Source organism: Alexandromys fortis, unplaced genomic scaffold, assembly GCF_014885135.2.
Source record: "Alexandromys fortis isolate MF-2015 unplaced genomic scaffold, M_Fortis_MF-2015_v1.1 scaffold_36, whole genome shotgun sequence".
Taxonomy (NCBI): domain Eukaryota; kingdom Metazoa; phylum Chordata; class Mammalia; order Rodentia; family Cricetidae; genus Alexandromys; species Alexandromys fortis.
Genome location: NW_026067915.1, coordinates 7,133,147 through 7,155,468, shown reverse-complemented (window position 1 = coordinate 7,155,468; position 22,322 = coordinate 7,133,147). Strand labels below are relative to the sequence as shown.

At 47.7% G+C, this 22,322-nt stretch overlaps 1 protein-coding gene across 2 annotated transcripts in view; it reads right to left on the bottom strand.

The window, feature by feature from the left end:
- Nucleotides 1-22,322, bottom strand: part of Poc1a (POC1 centriolar protein A) — a 67,379-nt gene that overhangs the window by 22,727 nt on the left and 22,330 nt on the right. For both annotated transcript variants that reach the window (XM_050139599.1, XM_050139600.1), the window contains exons 8-9: nucleotides 19,658-19,726; nucleotides 16,214-16,303 (exon numbers count right to left, since the gene is read on the bottom strand). In XM_050139599.1, coding sequence (XP_049995556.1) covers nucleotides 16,214-16,303; nucleotides 19,658-19,726 — 159 coding nt within the window. The remainder of the gene's footprint in view (nucleotides 1-16,213; nucleotides 16,304-19,657; nucleotides 19,727-22,322) is intronic.

Sequence of the window (22,322 nt, the reverse complement as noted above, 5' to 3'; positions counted from 1 at the left end):
AGTGCCAGGGCGAGCACTCAAAGTAGCAGGGCCTTGAGTAATGACAAGGGCAGAATGACCACAGCAGTGCTGAAGTGGAAAGATCACACCTGTTTACATCAAAGCATCCTAAGGGGCTTTAGCGGGTCTCAGGTGTGATGCTTATTCTTGATGTCATCAGGGCATATACCTTTGGTCATGCCTGTGAGGTGTTTTCAAAAGTTTAACAGAGGAGTGACCCACCCTGAACGTGGCTGGGGTCCCAGACTGAACAAAAAGGAAAACTGAGTGGAACAGCACCTTCTGTCTCCCCTTCCTGACTTGCAGACACAGTATGCATGTCATGCTCCGCCACCTTGCCTGCCCAGCACGATGGACTGTATCCTCTCAAACTGTGAGCTAAAATAAAACCTCCTTCCTTAATTTGCTTCTGTTAGGCACTTGTCCACAGCAGGAGAAAAGAAACTAATACATTCAGAGTATGATAAGCAAATTCCCAATGAAGACCAGCCCACAAGTACAGTTCCACAAGCATGTATACACACATCCACATAACATGTACTCACACGTTTACATATTACTCACACATGTATGCAAAAAAACCCAAACAAACCCACCTCACAACAGCTGGGCATAATGGCACATGCCTTCAATTTTGGCAGAGGCAGACAGACCTCTATGAGTTCAAGGACAGCCTGGTCTACACAGCAAGTTCCAGGCCAGCCAGGACCTTGTCTCAAAAACTAGAACCCACTACAAGCAAGTCATTTAGTAGTTGCACAAAGGAAACTTTTTGGAATGAATGAAATATTCTGTACCTTGATTGTGTGTAGGGTGGTGGTGTTACCTAACTGTATCTGTTTGCCAAAGCTCAGAACTGATCATTTTTTTCGATGTGAATATTACTATTTGTAATGACAAAGTTCTATCAATCCTTCAAAGATACTATTAGATCTACAATGCTCCTAGGAGCCCTCCTGTCCAGCACACAACACACTTGACATTCTTAACATCACTGCCACGCTGCACTCAAGGAGAAAAGCACCCCCCCCCCACATACACACGAGCATCGCCAAGGGGCTAAGCCAAGGCTGACAACTCTAGAGGCCCAGGAGGCTTGCCATCAATATGGGAGTTCATTTCCACACGTGTAAAGCAGAGAACGTCATTTCAGTGCAGTCTCCCCAGTGGAAGGGAGGAAGAAGCTGACCCCAGATGCAGGGCTTCCCAAGCAGCCCTTAGTCACACAGGGATCCATGCCGAGTCAAGCAAGGACTGCACACAGTGGCAAGAAGCCAGAAGCGGCTGTCACGTGACAGGAAGATGCTGAGCTGAGCTAACAGAATGGGTCCTGCAGGCTGGTAGGTGGGTGATGATTAACATTTGCTCAAAGTACATTTCTCCTTTTCTTTTAATTGTTCACCCTGGACCTTGTCCTCTGGCCAGCCTGCTCCTAAAATGGATAAGAGTCCAAGAATTGACCCATGGCTTCAGATGCAGCCAGAACGGGGAAGCTGAGGTGACCCAGGGCTGGGCTCTCAGGCTCTAATTTCCTTCTTGAACTGCCTGCCTGATCACTGCCCACTTAACACACCAGAGCATATCACTGAGTTTCCGAGGACTGGCCGAGGGCCACACTGGAAGGAATGATGGACACATACACACAGACACGCACACACACACACACACACACACCTTTCACCAGTTTGCTCACTTAGCAAGAGGAGTTCAGAAGGTGTTTCTCTGTCCTGATGTCAGGCCTTCATCTGCTCTCAGAAGCTAACAGTTGCCTTCATGTATGCTTAATCTGGCCCTGGGGAGGGAATTAAAAGGCAGAGTTCATTTGGACTCAGCCTCATGCCCAGCTTCTCACGTGGAACAGGCAGGGCTATCTTCTTAAATCACATATATTTGCAGACTGAACATCCTATAGCCGTATTTGTCTTGTAATTTAGGGTTCCAGCCTGAAATCCCACAGGAGAAGAAACTTCTGGTTCTAAACATAGCTCTGAAGCCACAAGGAATTCTGGTTTCCTAAAAGCAACTAATTGTTTGGCAGTCTGGCCAATGTTTGCCCAAGCGTGAGCCTAGGATTTGTTTACCACGGCTGGTTTTCTAGACTTATCAACATGCCCGGTCCCCACACCAGTTCTGGGGAGGACAGAGTGCTGGGCCGTTTGCTTAAGTCCTGGAATAGAGAGATACAAGGTCTGGGGTCTAAGTAGTAGCCTCAAAGCTGAATGGGACACTCTGCAACCAAAGACCCCAGACAGGTCTCAGGGCTACACCCTGACTTGATAAGCTCTCACTGCTGGAAAGATGAGTACTTGTCTTTAAATGGATTGCAAGGAATTCACAGGCCTGATCAACACGTTGATGCCAAGCCCTCCCTGCCACGCAGAACCAGTGCAATCTGGGTTTCGGGACCAAAAGCAACATGGTCCCCATTTCATGACATGCTTGGAGAGGTAGGGAGTGCAGGTGATTCCACTACATCTGGGCTGCTCTCAGGCCTGTGGGCATGGACAAATGATACACAGACAAAGCAGAGAGTCCCATTCTGCCTGCCCCAGGGTCTGGAAAGTCACTCCAACCTGGCTCCAAGAGTTTCCAAGCATTTCCCACACAGAATGGGGAGTCTTCAAAAGGGGGAGGGAATGCCCTGGCAGGCAGGGTTCACATTGACTCTCAGGAAAAGTAAGGAGGTCTATCCTGAAATGACACAGGGGTAAGGAAGAGGGGAGCAAGATGAAACCGAGAAGGGTAAACAGTTTAAATCAGCGGAGACCTTAAGAAACAGCTGGTCTTCTGGAGTTGAAGTTTTCATCACTGCCATCGCACAGCCAGAGCCACACACTTCTGGCAGCAAGGTAAGGTGTGTGTGTGTGGGGGGGGGTCAAGACCACACGCAGAGAGAACTGGGGCCTGGCGGGCGGTGCACACCTTTAATCCCAGCACTTGGGAAGCAGAGGCAAGAGGATCTCTATGAATTAAAGGCCAGCCTGGTCTACATAGGGAATTTCAGGCTAGCCATAGCTACTTAGAGAGACCCTGTCTCAAAAACCAACCAACCAAACAAACAAGAAAAATAACCCAAACAAACAAAGTCTTAAAAATGAGCGAATATTACATAGGGAAGACAAACCAGAATAAAGGTGAACAGTGAGACCACAGGGACTTTACGAAGGAAACAGTGCAGCTGATCTGCCAACTCCAGACTCACTCCTGGGAAAGAGTGCTCCCTTGGAACGCTGGGTCTCCAATCATGGTAGTTCCTGGTCAGGTCAATCCCACAAACATTCCTGAAGGTCTACTACAACTATACTGAATCTCTCAGGGCTATCTAGAAATGTCTGCCCTTCATATGCCAAGTGCCCGGAGGCCACGGAGAGAGCAGATCAAGAATTCTAATAAGGCCTCAGTGTTGACTATAGTTGGATTAAAAAAAAAAGCTTAAATTATTTTTAACTAATTTTAGACTTATAGAAAAGTTAGAAAAAATAGCACAGGGAATTTACAATATGCCTACCCCCCACCCCCAGGGTTAGCATCTTACAAAACCATAGGGCAGTATCTAGATCAGATTAGCACTGGGAAATACCACTAGCCAAAGCGAATAGCCGTGTGTGAGTTTCACCAGTTTCTGTGGCTAATGTCCTTGGATCGCCCGTCTAGACAGAATATTATCCAGGACCTGTGTGTGTGCATGTGTGTGCCTGCACACTGCGGAGGGCAGAGCTGTCTTCCTCAGGGCTCTCCACTGTATTTTTTGAGACAAGGTCTCTCACAGAGCCTGAAGCTCACTGATTTAGCTAGGCTGGCTAGTCAGCGAGCTCCAGGGATCTTCCTACCTCTGCCTCTCACCACTGGGACCATAGATGTGCCCTGCCACGCCTGGCTTCTCACGTGAGTGCTGGGGCTCCACACTCAGAGCACTTTCTGGGCTGACCCAGTCCCCAGCCCCTCACTCGTGCTTTATTATCCACTCAGCTTCCTGCAATCTGTGTCAGCTCCTCAACCCTCCTTTGTCCTTTTCAAGAATATCGGTCAGTTATTTTCTCAAGTGGCTCTCACTTTGGTTTTGAATGATGTTTCACGTGATGGGATTCAGGTTACACATTTTGACACTGCAGGGTCTGGGCAGACAGGACTGAACGCTGAGGGTGCTGACCTCATCAGTGGGGACTGTCCCTACTCCAAGTCTCTCCAGTGCAAAGCTATTATTTCTCCCCGTGTAGTTAATTTGGGGGCAACTGGATTTTAAAGAGGGAACATGCTGTCTTTACAAACTCCATGTGCCAGCCCAGCTTGATGAGGGCTGCAGCTGCCCCACAGATGAGAGGCATCTGATGAAGATGAGCGGCAGAGACGTCTCTGGAAGACGCGGAAGCTTTTGGTGACAAAGAGGAGCAGCAGCAGTTTATTTATAGATCCACTTGAAGACAGATCATTGTAACTACTGGAGTTGAATTTTAAAACTCCGGGAACAAAGGCTGACTATTTTAAGTTTTCTTTGCACTTAGTTCAATGGAGAGTATCAGAGCCACGAACCATACCCCAGGCATCACTCCCAAGCTCAGTTAATTCATATTTCGCACAGCATAATAGTACATGAACTAGTCCTGCCAAGACAGACACCCTGGCCCGACTATCCAATCAGCAGAGGTAGCTGGCTTCAGATTAGCCAGCCAGAGTCCTTTGCCAGTGCCGCATGCTTCATGGGAGGCCATACCCCAAGGAGTCTCTGTTTCCCAGAAAATGAAGTTGCAGACAGCAGAATGAACTATAGTTACATCATTCCTCCCCCTACTCCTGCAGGCTTCAAAGAGGGCCAGTACATCTTATCTGATGCCTATCCCGGGTCACTAGCAGCAGCTTGCCTACCTGCCCACCACAGCTCCAGGAAGAGACATGGCTCCCTGAGGATAGTGGGTCCAGGAGCTCCCCTTGTCCCTGGCCTGACCCCAGGTGCAGGTCAAAGACTCTACACCCCTCTACCCTGAACTGCAGGCAGGACCAAGAGGAGTATTCAGATAATAGCATAACACACACACGGGTGTTAATGTTTTTTATATCCTTACTTGAGCAAAGAGAACAAATATGATTTTTCTTTTTTTTCTTTCTTTGAGACAGGGTCTCATATAATGCCTTGAAATTGCTATGTAGCCAAAGATGACCTTTAATTTAGGATCCTTCTGCCTCTGCTTCCAAGGGCTGGGATTACAAACATGCATTACCACACCTGTTTTTATTTGGTGCAGGGAAACAAACAGTACTTTAGACATGATAGGCAGGCACTATGCCAACTAAGCCACATCCCCAGTCCCACAAAATGACATTCTTGACACAATATGGGAAAATGTGAACATGCTCTCAGTATTGTTAGGAAGAATTCACTAATTTTGCTGAATTTGACAAGAGCTTTACAGTTACATAATTAGGGAAAACCCTTGTTTAGAGTAAAATGCAGTATCTGGAATTAGAGGCACGCTCTAGGGCTTCTAAGGCGTATGGGGAAGATGGAAGGCTGGCCTCTGCAGAAGCCAGGTGAGGGCTCCCAGGCCCATATGCTGCTTCCTGCTCCACTCCCGGGCTAGGCTGAACATTTCTGTCACACAAAGGCTTTGTTTGTTTTGATAGCAAGTGCTGTGGGCTGATGCCAGGCTGGAGAACCCCAGCAGGAAGCAGAGCTACAGGGTCACCTCCACCTTTGGGGGCCCTGAGTCTGCAAGCATGGGAGACAGTTGGCTTTGCCTAAGCCCAAAGAATGTCTGCCTGAGCCTTTGCCCCTGATGGCAGTGACAGCGTTCACTGCACTCACAGCAGTGTCCAAACCTTCACAGAAACTAACTGTAAGATAATCTCCATGGAAACCATCTATTCTGATTTTTTTTTTGCCATGGTAACCAATAAGAACATAAACATAAGTATTATCCAACACCCTTACACCACATGGTCAACACTACTAGCCAATCTGGAAAATATAAAATGCAAAAAGGGTTTTTCCATTTCAAATGAAAAGAAATTCTGGAACGCTAGTCCAGACACACAGTTCTACCAACTTTTGTGGCCTGCTGGCTGCCTGTATCACCCCACACCACCTGCTGCCAAAGGGACAAATGAAGCCAGAAAGTTACTTTCTTCATTTAGTCAGGGACCATGAAAAAATACTTAGAGAGGGCCAAAGGCAGTCAGAAGGTGTACATACTCAGCCACACTGCTCAATGATCCAGGCATGTGTCTTCCACGCCCTGATCTCCTGAGCATCCTTTTCCAGGCACATGCTGGCTGCTGTGGGGAGAGCACAACTCAGTCCAAGGGCTACGAATAGCTGATGGCAGGAAAGAGGGGCTACTCTGGGGAGGGGACTGCTCTGGGCGGGATTTCTAGGGCTGCTGAGATGGCTCAATGAGCAAAGGTGCTTGCTACCAAATTTTTTTTTAAAGATTTATTTATTTATTATGTATACAACATTCTGCCTTGATATATGCCCACACGCCAGAAGAGGGTGCCAGATCTCAGTATAGATGGTTGTGAGCCACCATGTGGTTGCTGGGAATTGAACTCAGGACCTCTGGAAGAGCAGCCAGTGCTCTTAACCTCTGAGCCATCTCTCCAGCCCCCTTGCTACCAAATTTGATGACCTGAGTTCAAGACCCACATGGTAGAAGGAGAGGACTTCTGAAAGTTGTCTTTTGACTTTCACACTTGCACTGCAACACACACATACACCTATTTAAAAATAAAAAAGGCCAGATTTGGTGGCATATGCCTTTAATCTTAGTACTCAGGAGACAGAGGCAGAGGTAGGTAGATCTCTGTGAGTTTAAGGCAACCTAGTCTACATAGTGAGTTTTAAGACAGCCAGTGCTATGAAGAGAGACCTTGCCTCAGTGAATGAATGAATGAATGAATGAATGAAAAGAAGCATTTCCAAACACCTGGAGAAGACCACACAAAGGAGGAAAGAGCCTCAATGGCCGAGAGCAACTGCTGGGAACAGGTGACAGTGTCCCAGAGGAACAGAGCTAGACTCAAGCATCTGGGCTTTTTCTATGTGTGGCCTGTTTCTTCTACTTTCAGCTTTCTGGGTTTTGAAAAATAGAATAGAACCAAAAAGAGAAAGAGTCTTAAATGCCCGAAGCCCCAGTTCTCATGCACTCTCTACTTTGCACTCAAAGCTGGCTAGATTGTGCTGTGGCCTCTGCTGGTTCTTACACAGAGAGGTGACTTGCAAGTGTGAACTGACAGGGCTATAGGTGGCTTGGCATCACCATTAGCAAAATGGCAGTAACATAGCAGTGGCTGAGATGACAGGTGTTTGAGGACTGTGTGTGCCTTACAGTGAAGCTTAATGGTCTGGCCACCCCATTGTTGTCTCTGACTTGGAACCATCTCCTCACATGCAAAAGTGGGGCTACCAACAGCCCTGAGCCCACAGTGAGGAGGAAAATCTCCCAAAGGAGTTAGCAGAACTCAAAAAGAGGTATGATGGTTGGATTTACACGCTGGGTAAGCCCTGATACACGCAGAACTGAACCTGAGGCCTCTGGACTTTGTGTGGATTCAAGAGTCAGCAGGCTCTCTTCAGATAGGAGCTGGCCTAGGTACCCACAATTACAGTGTGAGAGGTATGAGTCAGAGTTAGCACAAAAGGAGACACTGAGGACAGTGCAGAAAGCAGCAGCCTGGAAATGGAGATTTAAGAACAAGGACTATATTGGAGGCAGAGCATCTAGTGGCAGCCAGGAGGCAGGAGAGGAAGACAGGCCGGCAGAGGCCTATGGTAGGGCAGCATTTTCCTTACTGACAGTTGCTTCTGGTAGTAAACTGTTCTAAGCAGACTAGAAGATGCCCGTAGGTTTAAGGGGCTCATGGGACAGCACTGGAATCTCTCTGAACAATCCTGAAGATTCTAACCAAGTCTACACCCCTTCCCCTACAACCCTTTTCCTCTAGAGTGGAATGAAAGGGATGCTGGGTCTTTAACTGCCTCTCTCAAGCTGTAGCTTCTACCAGCCACAGAAATGTCTAGGATATAAAAAGACTCCTTGTCTAGGATGCCAGACACTGCTGGACACTGCCTTTCAATAGACTAATGGTTTGCAGAGTGGGGCCCTGCACTAGCAGCATCAGCATCTCCTGGAAATGTGTTAGGAGTATAAGATCTCTACCAAATCAGACACGCTGGGGATGGCCCAGCCAGCAGCAAGTTTTCTTGTTTATTTTGTTTAATTTTTTCAAGACAGGGTTTCTCTGTCCTTGAACCTGCTCTGTAGAACAGGCTGGCCTTGAACTCACAGAGATCCGCCAGCCTCTGCCTCCTAAGTGGTGGGATTAAAGGCATGAGCCAACACTGCCTGGCTCAGTAGCAAGTTTTAACATTCCTATGTGGTCTATGATGCACACTTGAGTTTGAAAACCAGTTGGAGGAACTCTGGATAATAAATGTCAAAAGTTAAGAGGACTGTCTTGGCTGGGCATGGTGGTGCACACTTCTAATCCCAGTACCCAGGAAGCAGAGAGAAGTACGCAAATCCCTATGGGTTTGAGGCCAGCCTGACCTCCAGGCCACATAACAGGATTACATAGTGAGACAGTCTAGCAAGCTTGTTTCGATCCCAATACTGTCAGGAAAGTCCAGCTAACATGGCCTAGGGATGTCTTAGGGATGTCTGCAAATGTTCCTTTGTGCAAACACAAACACATCTTTATGTAGTTGGAGGCTGCTCATTTGTTTCCCAGCCATCCAGACCCAAAAAAACACATAGAAACTGTATTATTACAACACTGCTTGGCCTATTAGCTCACACTGCTTATTGGCTAGTTCTTATATCTTAAATTAAGCCATTTTTATTAATCTGTGTACTGCCACGTGGTTGTGGCCAACCGGTAAGATTCCATTCAGCATTTGTCTCCTGCAGAAGCTCCATGGCTTCTCATTGACTCTGTCTACTCTCTCCTCCTCTATGTGCTTGGAACTCCAGCCTTGCCCTACCCTGCAGTCTTGCTCTATTCTGCACTGCAATAAGCCCAAAGCAGCTTCTTTATTAACCAATGGCATTCACAGCATACAGAGGAGAATCCCACATCATCCTTGTAAGATTTCCTTCTTCATGACAGGAGTACCTGAGCAGCCAGATTACCTGACATCCCCTGTGCCCACAGTCCCCCATATCTGTAGGGGGAAATAAACAGCAGTGGGGGGCACTGATGATCACACCTGACCAAAGGTGGTAGGAATGTGACTCCCTACATGAGTGTGCACTCAAACACACACTGAGCCTGTGCATTTGTCCTAGGTCTGAGGATGCTGAAGGAGAAATGGGGGACGCCTTTTGCTTCTTCATTCAAATGCCTCTTGGTTTTGCTGCACTCAAGCGGGCAGACTGGGTCGAGAACCATTCACCAGCATGTCATATGACCTCTGCGTCTAGGTTCCTCCTCTACAAGCAGAAGGCATGAATGAATTGTACACAGAGATGCACAACCAGGTAAGTCACAGCATCCCCATTGTCCCCAAGTAAGTCACCCCTCAAAGCCCTCTGAGATCTACAAAGCTTCCCAAGAGGCAAACAGGGAGGAATGTGGGCCCTTCAGGAGAGGGTCTGCTTCCCCGTTTTTCCCACCAAGCTTTCATCCACAGAGATGAGGGACACTGTGGACAAAGCTGGTCATTCAGCAGGCGCACAACATACGACATCTGAAGATATACAGCTCGACTACCAGAGATGCCCTGGACCCAGAGGCAGAGGCAGCTCTCTGTGTCAGAGGATGGGCCCAGTGAAATCAACCCTTTTCCAAGCTGTGCATCTGATTCACTGGCAGCAGGCAGAAAGCCAAGAATTCCCTTTAACAGTCTTTTAAAAAGAAAAAGGAGCCAGAAATGGGGTCAAGTGGAGAAGGGAGAAGTTCCTTTTTAAGACACATAAATCTGGGGTTCATTCTGCTTCAAATACACTCAATGACCCTCCTGCTAAGCATGCCTTTGAATCTGAATTTCTTTTTTTATTCTGTGGTGTTTTGTTTTTGAGCTCAGGCTGGCCTCCAACCTCTTACATAGTCAAGAATGATCTTGAACTCCTGGTCTTCCTCCCACCACCTTCCAAGGAAGGACTGAGATTGCCATACCCAGCTTGAATTATTATTTCTCACTACAAAAAGCAAATGCCAAAACAGAAGTCTATATTCTAGGAAACAGACCCAAGTCTGGAAATCAAATTGCTAATAGCTCCAATATCTGTGTCCCCTATAAAATTTATGTTAGAATCATAATCCCTAACATATTTGGGATTGAGCCTTTGGTGGGCAACTAGGTCATGAGGACAGAGCTGCCATGATTAGGATTAGTGCCCTTATAAGGGACTTCAGCCAGCACTGTCTACTACGTTGACATAGAAGGAAGGCATTACTTCTCTACTACCGGACCGTCACCAGTGGTTATCAATGCCCTGCTTGCACCACCCAGCCCCCAGAACTGTGAAACATGAACTTCCGTTTAAAAGCTGCCCTAGTCTATAGTAGTTGAAAGGCACAAAGATAAGACCTGAGAGTCAGGTAGAAATGGGTCGCTTCTTTGCCTTATTAGGTGAGGTTCCCATAAGGAAAATCTAGGTCTTCAGAAACCACCACAAGCACTTAGGACTCCCCAGATCCTCAGCATGAGCAAGTATTTATGGAGTAGGAACCAGATCCCCTTAGCACCCCAAATCAGAACCCCATGGGAGCAACCAAAACAAAACACAGGTATAGCAGGTGATGAGACCTTTGTCCTCAGATCCTGGGGCACAAGGCAAAAGAAAGAGGCAGACCGTAAGAAGGAGGCCTCAGACTAAGGGCAGATATTCTTGATTGGGCCAACCCCTTCTCCGGGGAAGGTTCTAGCACCAAGGTTCTGAGATTCCTGGGCATCTTGCTCTAAGGAGTGTTGAGGGTGGCAGAAGGGTGTGTGTTGTTTTTACCCATCTCAGAGGTTTATTTTCTTATCTGCAAGCTCAGAAGACTTGGGATATGTCATTTAAAAATACAACATATACTTGCAGGGGTCTAAAACCTACCCCTGTCCCTACAAGGACCACCTGTAGGGAGGAGCCAGCACCAAAAATTATCTCAGTCAGCAATCACCCACACCCCTGTCCAATGTCCCCACCCCAAAAGATCTGAACATTTGATCATTCTGACTGGCTCTTAGGAGATGGAAGAGGGAAAAAGGAACATTCTTGAAATAGCTACAGCTGGGTGAGCACTTGCCATGTGCCAGGAACAGGGCCAAGTGCTGCTTGGCCACCTGCTTGGCATGCCACCTGTGAAATCTCATGGAAGGAGGAGGACCCAGTGACTCCCAGGTTGACAGAAGAGGAACCAAGACCTCAGAGATCCAGCCACTGGCTGGGGTCACAGCACAAACAAGGCAGGGGCAGGATTCAATCACTGGTTGGTCGGAAGCCAGAAGCCAAGGTCTTAACCACAGGTGCGCTTTTCTCCTTCAAATGCAATCTTGAGAAGTGAGCAGAGAAAAGCCCTCAACCCTAGAGATCAAGGTTAATGTCTAAACCGGAGCAGTCAACCCTGAGAACTCAGGAAGTGGGTTGGCTTTTTTTCTGTCAGTTTCATTGAATTACCTAGAACTTGGTGTTCTTCCTCCCTACCCCACTAGTACAACCTTCTCAATTGCATAATGGGCCTCTGACTGTGGCAAAAATAAGGGTAGATCCAAATAATGCACCTTTGTTAATTAAAAGTAGCTTTAAAAGCTGGGCATGGTAGTGCACACCTTTAATTCCAGCATGCAGGCAGAGGCAGACAGATCTGAGATCAAAGTCAGCCTGGTCTACATAATGAGACCTTGCCCCCCCCCAAAAAAAATGTTAAAAAGTACTTTTGTAGCTGGGGTAGAAATCTGTTCTGGAGAAGCTGAGATCTGGGGTAAGCAAGAACCTACTCCTACTCTAAAATCAGCTAAGACAACTGGGTCCTTCTGCCTAAGGGACAGACCCTTAAGTACAGAGAGCAAGGGGGTAAAAACAGGGCTGAAGGCCAGGGCTGCAGCAGGAAACAGGGATAAACATCAGACCCCCGAAACACCAGTACAAGCACCTGCTACAGAGAAGCCCTCTGCAGCAACCACCCACCTCTCTAGGAGATACCCATCTGCCCCAAAGCAGCCCTTCCCACCTTCTTTCAGAACAGAGCATGGAGATTCCTGCCCCCCTTCAGCCCACAGCATGACCTAGAATCCTTCATGTGCAACTTTCCAAGCAGAGAAAGTGTTCCAGCCGCAAGCCCTGAAATCCCTCCTTTAGACAACTCAGCCAAGAACAGAAGGAAAATGGCACCCATTATTCTCCTTCTGAATGGCTAGGAAATGGCTTTTGCTTTTCAACATGAAATGTGCCTAAAAATAAGCTGTGAATTTCAACCAGAGGTTGAAAATAGCTCTGCAGTGAACAGAGCTCTGCTTGGAGTGAGTTTAAGGACAGCCTTCATTCCAAGATCTGAAAGCCGAAACGCCACGGTCAGAGAAGGGGTCACAGGCAGGGGGGCTCAAGGGTGAAGGAACCTCCACAGGCACAAGGTTGTCCTTGACATTCTCTGCTAGTGGGGGAGCAGCGTGGGGTCCAGGCAAGGTCTGCCCCTCAGGCTTCCAATGGACACAATGGAGAGAGCACATGGTCAGAAGTTCCCACGAACTCCCTGGAAACCCCAAATGCCCAGGAGCGTCCACTGTGTTTTAGTGCCTAAGGTGATTTGGAGATAGGAGATGAAGGGCATTGGATACACAGCACAGTTTGGTCATGGTTGCAGTGTTCATGGGTTTTTTAAGAAATCAAACCACTCTGGCCAGTCACTAAATCTCTCATCAGGTATTATTGCTGAGCCAGGTAGCCTTGGGCAGGCAAGGCAAGAAACACGCCCAATTTGAAGAAAATCAAGTTGCTAAAGGTGAAGAGTCTTTTCTTATTGTTTACCAACATCTCTGAGACCCCGAAACTTGATAGCCAAACAGCACTCTTAGAAAATGGACTACCAGAGACTCTCTGAGAGCTCTGGTGCGCACCTGGTGGGAGCCAGCAGGCTCCTAGACGCTCCCCTGAGTCTCTCTCCACACTTCTCCCACGGCCTTCCTTTTGGGCTCCTCCTGAGGAAGAAGCTCTGCAGTGATTTCCACCTGACAATATCTGAAGACATTTCTGGTCCCCAAAACTGGGGAGCAGGATGCTATCAGCACCCACTGGGTAAAGGCCAGGGATGCCACTAAAGATCTCAGTACACAGGACAGCAAACACTCAAATATCTACCCCAGATATGATTTGCTGAGGTTGAGCAGCTCAGAGTTACTGAAAGGATGGGATGTGGGCAGAAATGAAGCATGGGAGGATGTCACAGGACAGCAGTGCTTCTGGGCTCCCCTGAGGAACAGAGCACTCTGGACAGTCAGGGGATCTGAGTGCCGGGGAAGACTCAATACCCTGGCCTTCCTCCTTTTCCCTTTCAGGGAAGCCTCTCAGACAGCATTAGGAGTGGGTGTGGGTGCATGGGTGAGTGAGTGTCTAGAAGGCCTACCTGTCCTCTCAAGGCTCTAGAAGGTACTCAGGACAAAGAACAAGCAGTGCTTATCTTACCCAAGAGTGGTTCTAAGATTACGGTGTCACTGCAGGACTCTTCAGAATCGGTCAGTCCATGGGTACTCTGAACCCACTAGGGAAATGGAGGTTTAGAGAGATGAGCTGCTTCATCCCAGGCTATCCAGCAGGGCTCAAAGCCAACTCCATGAAGCCAGAATCTATATCCTGTGCCCTGCTTGAGTGCCATGTAGGGCAGACCATTGGCAGGACTGTAACAATAGCCCTGACACGAACCTCAAAGTAGTTTGGGGACAACTGGCTGCCTTGAGTCCTGTGAGCCCTTCACCTGCCAATGCCCCATCCTGTCCTGTTGGCCACCTCTCCCATGTGATTACACCTTAGACTCTCAGGCCCTGAAGCTCTGGGAAACAAGGTGACCTGTTCTCCATTCTGAGGGAGTTTGAGGGACAACAAGCAGTTTGTCCAAGTTATTTTCCTAGTAACTATAAGAAAAAAAAATGCAACCTTACTAGCCATCAAAACTACATTGAGATTCCATCTCAGCCCAGTCAGAATAGCAGCCATTAAGAAATAAACAACAAATGCTGTTGGTGGCAATGTGAACTATCCACTGTGGAAGTTAGAATGGAAGCATCTAGAACAACTCAAAGTAGATCTACTGTATGGCCCAGCTACACCACTGGGGGCATTTACTGAGGAACTCTGAGTCAGTGTATCACAGAGATGCAGCATCACTTACAACAGCTAAATTATGAAAAGAATGAAGTGATGTTGTTTGCAGGCAAATGGATGCAACCAGCAATGCCCGTATTAACTGGATCAAGCCAGTCTCAGAAAGCAAACACCATACGTTTTCTCTCATTTGTGGTTCCTAGATCTCACATAGCCTCATAAAGTTGTGTACAGATACAGGACACGGAAGTAGAAGTGAAACTGTAGGGAACAAAGACGCCTACTGGAGGGGGTGGGGAGAAAAAGGGGAGAGCAGGCGGCTGGGAGAAATATGCTCAATATTTGCATGAAATTCCTTTTAATAACAATACTTTTAAAAAATGTGGACTTTTCTTGCACCTACTGGACACTAACTATTCCCAAGAGGCAGATGATGGGAACCTCCTAGTATAGGAAAGAGCTGCCTAGCAGCCCCTGCCATCAGCAGCTCCTGCCACCAGCAGCCTCCAGCATGGTTATTTAGTCTTGCTCAGAGGAGACAGCATGGTTACATCTGAAAGTCTCCCCTGAGAACTAGAACGGGAACCACCTCCCCACTCTGCAAGCAATGAGCACACACAAAGATCTTGGCAGTGCTGATCTCACATGAGTTCCTGACAGTCAAAGAGTCATAGGACAGAGGGCAAAATCGACACAGGATCCTTCTAGGTAAAAAATGAATCAGCAAGCTGAGTGGTGGTAGAGCAGGCCTTTAGTCCCAGCACTAAGGGAAGCAGAGGCAGGCAGATCTAAATGAGTTCGAGACCAGCCTGGTCTACAAAGTGAGATCCAAGACAGCCAGGGCTACACAGAGAAACCCTGTTTCAGAAAATGGTGAGGGAAGCATTTAGAAGAGGAATATAACTTTTGAAATGATCTTGCAAAGCATGGGCCCTTTGTCTCAAAAAAACCGAACAAAGAAATGAAGAAAACAACCCCAAACAACAACAACAGCAACAAAAAAGGAATCAGCAGCAAGGAGAGCATCAGCGCACCCCAGAGAACCCCAACTAGCCCACAGCTCAGGGCTCATTAGCAAACACTTAGGAGATCCACAGCGATGAGCCAAGGGGGAGGCCCTTGGAGAACAATCTAGGTTTGTTGTGGCCTACTCTGGAGCAGCTTCACAGACTGGGCACGTGCAGTAGGGAGATTTCAGTTGTGGAGCCACAGTGAGCCCAGACAGACTAAGGAGGCTTCCTGGTTCTATTCTGAGTCCCAGCCTTGACTTGCTGGGGTTTGGGCGAGTCGCTTCCTGTTGTTCAGGCCAGCTTCCTCCTGCTTGGGAGACCATGGTGCTTCTTAGGTTCAGGGAAAAAAGATCTAAACAGTCTGTCACCATAGAAGCTTAAACCTTCGGGATTACAATCTTGACCTGCTTCAACCAAAGTTGAGTATGGGTCTATTTAATGAGCCTTTATCAGTTAACATTTTTCTCCCAAATATTTATTCTACAAAATTAGTTATTTTTATTCAGGAACACTGAATGCCCTTTTACCAACAAAGGTACTAAAAATGGTTTGTGGCTAAGGAACTTCCTCTCCATGGTTTAAAAAAAAGAAGTGAGAGTAACCAAACCAGGGTCTTTCCCACTCTTCGCAGCTGAGGCTTTGTGTCCTGAGCCCTCTAGGAACCAGGACTTGGGTCCTGGGATCCAAGGGCAGCATCCTTGGTCTCACTCCAGCAGCATGCACCATGACAACACTCCCCACCAAAAGGGCCAGGGTGCTGGACACCACAGCCACTCTGTAGCTTTTATAGCCCATTTGTTCATTGTAGATTGGAGTCAAGGCCCAAAGTGTTATTTGATGGACCTTCCCAGGGTTCCTTTCTTGTAACAGAGACGCCTGCAGGCCTCCTCATCTCCAAGCCCCGTGCTGTTTACTGTGACCATCCCAGAGTCACGTGGCTCAAGCCCTGACTGCTAAGCCACTTACCAGATTCCCAGTAGAGCTGGCCAGGGGTGGAGGCCTCTGTACTTTCACATCTCCATAATCAACATCAAAGTTACTCTTCCAAACCATCACCTGCCAAGAGCAATAGGCACAGAGAATAAGGGGAGAAAATGGGACCATAAATCAACCCCAAAGTTCTGAATCACAGTGGTCCCCATTTCACAGCTCAACTCAACTCTAGGACCTGTCCCACATCCCCAGGGCTTCGGGGACAGACCCGTGGCATCAGGACGGAATATCATGATGTTGCCATACAGCACGACTAGGCCTGAACACCTGCTTGTCCCTCTACCTGAGTGTCCTAGACGTCTCAGTGTCAGAATCACTATTTAATCCATTTGTTCCCTTTCCCCATTTATCATGTCTCTCTGAAAGGAAGCTCCTGAGGGTGGTGGCCCTGCTCATGACACTGTGGGAAGTGGTAGACATAAAATCCAAGCCACACTCTGGGTTAATGTCTTGTCTCGACCCTCACTGCAGCAGTTGTCAACCTGTAGGTGAAACCTCTCTGGGCGTCTTTCACGGGAGTCACATAGCAGATATTCTGCATATCAGATATTTACATTATGTCTTTTTTTTAATATTTATTTATTTATTTATTATGTATACAATATTCTGTGTGCATGTCTGCAGGCCAGAAGAGGGGACCAGACCTCTTTACAGATGGTTGTGAGCCACCATGTGGTTGCCGGGAATTGAACTCAGGACCTTTGGAAGAGCAGGCAATGCTCCTAACCACTGAGCCATCTCTCCAGCAGATATTTACATTATGATTGATAATAGTAGCAAAATTACAGTTATGAAGTAGCAATGAAAATTTTATGGTTGGGGCCACCACAACATAAGGAACTGTATTAAAGAGTGGCAGTGTTTGTTAGGAAGGCTGAGAACCACTGACTTACTGTGAGGCTTAGGTGAGGGGTTCAGCCTATGCCTATGGCTCTCTTTGAAAAGATCCCAGCTCTCCTCTCACAGGACTGCTAGGAGGTTCACAGGACACAGTGTGTAACAGTCATTGGCACCAGGGAATGAATGCTAACACACTCATAATCCTAAGCCTAGTAAGTTTAACAATAAAAAAAACCCATATTCTTAGCCAGGTATGGTAATACAAACATTGGCAGCAAAGACAGGCAGTTTTCTGAGTTCACGGCCAAGCTGGTCAATCAATATAGAGTGAGCACTACAGAGTGAGACTCAGCCTTAGAACAAACAAATAAATAAACAAATACATAAATAAAGTGGCTTCAGTGGTTAAGAGCATTGGCTGTTCTTTCAGAGGACCCAGGTTTGAGTCCCAGCACAACTACTAACAACTCCTAATACTCCAGTACCAGGGGATCTGACTCCCTTTTCTGGCTTTCCCAGGCACTGCATGAATGTAGTGCACAGACATACATTCATGCAAAACACTCGTACACGTTAAAAACAAAGAAGTTAACAGTGGTGGCACACGCCTTTAATCCCAGCACTTAAGAGGCAGAGGCAAGTGGATCTCTCTGAGTTTGAGGCCAGCCTGGTCTACAAGGCAAGTTCCAGTACAGCAGAGAAAAACCCTATCTCAAAAACCAAAATAATTAAAGATACAAAAATAAATGTTAAAGAATTTCAAATAAACAAACAAATGAATAACCACACTCAGTATCTTCCTAAGCTGAAGGCACTTCCACAAAAGCTTAGGAAGCAAGAGCACTCCCTACTGGTGGCTAGAAGCCACAGGAGGCTGGCTGGCTACTTCTAGGGTTACTTTCAGGATGGCTGGCTTGGTTAACAGAGGAGGAATCCTGCAATATGACCAGTTGTCAATGGAAGCCAACGAGGTCACACCATACACACAAAACTAAACCAAACAAAACAAAAAGCACCGCTATATCCCCCAAGATAAAGGCCTGACGTGGCCCAGACGCCATCTTCACTGGGACACGGCTGCTCTTATGAAGCTCGCCACTCCTTGAGCAGTTCCTCTGTTTACAGCGCCCAGAGGGATGGGCACATGGTACCTCATTTATCAACTTACAAACAGAACGCTGGCATATGTATACCCCACGTACAAGGTCCTTGTATAGCTGTGCAGACCTAACGCTTCTAGGAGCAGAGTGGCTAGCATGAACGCAGAGATAACACCAATACCTGGGAAACACATGAGCAGGTGTAAAAAATCAGGGACTTGATAGCCTCGCTGTCTGAGGATGGCCCCGGCAGGTGGAAGCTCTCCCCCAGGTTTCCTCTTGTGTGTGACTCTGTTTTAGCATGGCTATTTAACATGTACATCTACTGCACAGTTAATATGCGCATCTGCCATACAGCTTCTGTTTTCCACAATCACTGGAGGCTCAAGGCTCTCCTTTACCTTCCTCCTCTTTGGCTGCTGGCTAGGACCTAGTGCTGGGGTGGGAAGATACATGCTGGCTGTTGTCCAGGCTGTGGACAAAGAACCTTTAGCTAGTCTCTGCTTTGCTGGAAAATCAGTACATTTCACTGCAGCTGGGACTCACAGAAGGCCACAGGCCTGGCTGGGCTGAGCAGCAGAGCTGCGAGGCGAGGCCGGTACCCAAGGATGAACATTCTCGACATCCACCAGATCAACTGTGTTCACAGCCACTGCTCGTTCCTTCAGAAACAGAGGGCTGTGGAGATACTCTGGGAGACTGTGGATGGTGCACTCCTAGGTGCACCTTTCCTGGGCCAGGCTTTGAGCTAGACACCAAGGTCAGAGTACCCCCACCCCCACCCAGCAGATAAGCCCTTGGCAGTTAGCAGCCTGGGCATGGAGGCACAGGGATGTCAGGATGAAGGCTCAGTGCCAAGGGTTATGAGATGGGACAGGACTTCCTCTCTGCAGTCAAGGATACAGAAAACGCTGACCCTTTAAGCATGTCATGAGCAGGGAAGCAAAAGGCAGCAGAGAATGAAGCAGAGGCTCCAGGGAAAACCAAGACTCTGCAATCGTGCAGGCTCAGTGCTTGTCCCCGTCTCTGCCTCCTGCTGGGACTCTTTCCTCATTTGTAAGAATAAAATAGGAAGACTTGCCCCACAGGACTCAGGAGGACTAAATGAGCTATGAAATCCTTGCCACACTGATGACATTACCAGATCTGCAGTAAGTACCCAGTAATTCTTCACTCTTTATGTAATCAGGAGAAAAGGGGGGAAAAAAAACAAAACTGAAATCTTCAACTTTTTCACCACGATAATTAGTTCAAACTCCTTCCAACCCATTCTAGTTTGAGATACTTCTACAGCTGTCCCTGAAGGACTTGCTTGGGGACAGCCTTGGCCCTGAGCATCCCCCACAAGCTCCATCACCACTGTGATGTGATCTTCACCATGGCTGTAGTCACTGAAGGCCTGTCTCCACATGAACTGCAGCCTCCTGCGAGGTTCTGAGCAGGATCAGCTCAGGCTCCTTAGGCCATTCTTTCTTACCTGTTCATCAGAGCCTCCAGAAGCAAAATACTCCCCCGTTCTTGAAAAGGCAACAGTGGTAGCAGGTCCCTAGCAGAACAAACAGAATAAACACCAAAGGTCAGCTGGACATGGTAACACACAAAAGATCACAGAAGTGGACACAGGGAAATCAGGAATTCCAGGCCAGTCTGGGTTGCATAAGACCCCCATCTTAATACACATCCTACAACCCCCTCCAAAAAGATCCTACCAAGTCTAAATGCACAGTTCCTGAACGACAGCAGCAGTGGAACAAAGGTCTGGGTACTCACTCAGCACCCAGTCCTCCTTAGCCTTTGTCCAGGAAGCTTGCATGTGATCAGGTACAAGAACTGCTACTGGATCTCTGCTTCCAGACACCTCAACAGACAAAGGCCAGGCTGTGGGGACCAAGGGTGGACAAGAGAGGAGGGAACAGGACATTCACACTGGCAGTTTGGCCAGACAGGTATCATTTTCATGGCTGCCCTAATGAGAAGAAGGTCAGAGAGCACAGCTTGAGCTCAACACTGATTTCTCTGCTACAGGCCCAATAGTGCCCTGCTGTAGCCTAGAGAAGTGGAAGCCCCAAGGGAAGCCAATGGCTCAAATGAACAAGGCAAAGTCAGGGGCCTGAGCAACAGGAAGGAGGCCGAGGAAGGAATTACTGAAGGTGCCTGAGGAGTGAACAAAAAATGACACCAATGTCCCTGCAATGTGCGTGTCATTTTCTTTAAGTTTGGGCCTTGCAGGGCAATGTTCTCTGCTGGCTTCCTACGTACAAAAGGTCAGAGCAACCATCTAAAGGGGAATTTCAAGTACATGCTATGCAGCACTCTCCAACAAGCACACCCTGGATGGGAGGGGACCATCATCTCCTAGCAGAGAAAGAACATTCTTCCCCATATGCCTGGAATCCATTCCAGAAAGATATGCCAAGCAAGGTCACAGCCACAGATACAACCCTCTCCCTTCCAGCTGAGCATTTACCATAGCCCGTGCCTGGCATTCTGCAGGCAAAACCAGACTAAAGTTCTCTGAGATCTGTCACAAAGATCACCTCAGTTCTTCTGGACCACCAAAGTATAACAAGAACTGCCCACAGCCCAGCGGTGGTGATGCATGCCTTTAATCCTAGGCAGAGACAGGCAGACCACTGTGAGTTCAAGGCCAACCTGATCTACAATAGCTAGTTCCAGGACAGGCTCCAAAGCTACAGAGAAATCCTGTCTTGAAAAACCAAAACCAAACCAAACCAAAACAAAACAAAACCCAAACAAATTTAAAAAAAAAAAAAAAGAAATGTCCACAGGAAGGGCTTTCAGCAACAGAACCTGGGCTAGAGACAAAGGAAACACAGGAAAATACCCTGCACTGAGTGCTAAAAGGACCACGGCTTAGGCTGAAAAGAGACCTCACAGCCACAAGCAGCTTTTCTCCCTGGAGGCAGGCAGTGAGCCATGCCTCCCAGGCTCAGGCACATGAGACAGAAGGGTATACCGCTCTGGCTTCCAGAATCCATTTCTAGTTCTTCCTCTCAGAGGCGCTCATACTGGGGTGACAAGACAGAAAGAATTCCATGTGGCTAGCACTGGCTCGGAGCCCTGCACCTGTGTTAACCCACCTAACGCCCAGGACAGCGTGTGCCTTTACCATTCCAAGCTGGGGGGAACAAAGCTTAAGAGCACCCAATACAAAGCCTACGCCTGCCTGTTACCTCCCTTCTCCACACAAGTGGTTCCCAGCCCAGGAATTCTAACCTACCACTAACCAAGATAAAGTGGACACACTTTTCCTGCTAGGGAACAATGGCCACTCACATCCATGAGCAGAGAGTGTCAAATACCAGGTGTGAGCCATACTGGACCATGTGGCTCCATTTTGAGTGACACTGACTGTATTTGCAGCATGGGGAATGTCCCTTCCAGTGGAAAGTTAGCAAGGTGTTACAAGGCTGATGGAAGAAGGTGGTACACTTTCAAAGAACATCTACTTGATTCTTGACAATTGTGACATTGTGACAATTTCATACTTGGAACATTTTTATTGTTTGTTTGGTTTGATTTTTGGTTTTTCTTTTAAATTTGGTTTTGTTTTGGGGGGTAGGTTGCAAGGGCAGCCATGCTTGGAACTTTTTAATGTATGGCAATGCTGTAATTAAAAAAAAAAAAAAAGACAACAGAACGTTTTTCATTTTGAGGAAAAATACAAAGAGGGAAGAAAGAAAAGGGAAGGAAACCAGTGCACGGAGTTTCAAAAGCAGACAGGCCCTTTGCCCACCCAGAGCTCATGGGAAGAGCTCCAAGAAGGGCCAGCAATGACAAGAGCAAACACACTTGTGGCTCACTCTCATTGCTTGTCATCACTCAGCCACCAGATGCCAAGCTGGGAACAAGATGTCAGCAGCCATAGCAGCAGGCTCCGAGAATGCACCCAGCTTACAGGGGGATTAGGGCCAGAGGGCAGGTGCTAACGTTCTGGGGCTCCCCCAGGAGACCAAGTCTTTCAGGGGACTTAGGGATAAGCAAGCAACCAGGAGGCTCTGTGGGGCCCACATGCTTCCCCAATAGTGCCTGCCTGTTGGCTAAGAGGCAGCAAGGCTCCTGTAACCAGGAGCCTCTGCATTCCTAGAAAGAACAGTGCTCACCAGAGGCTTCTGCTGGTC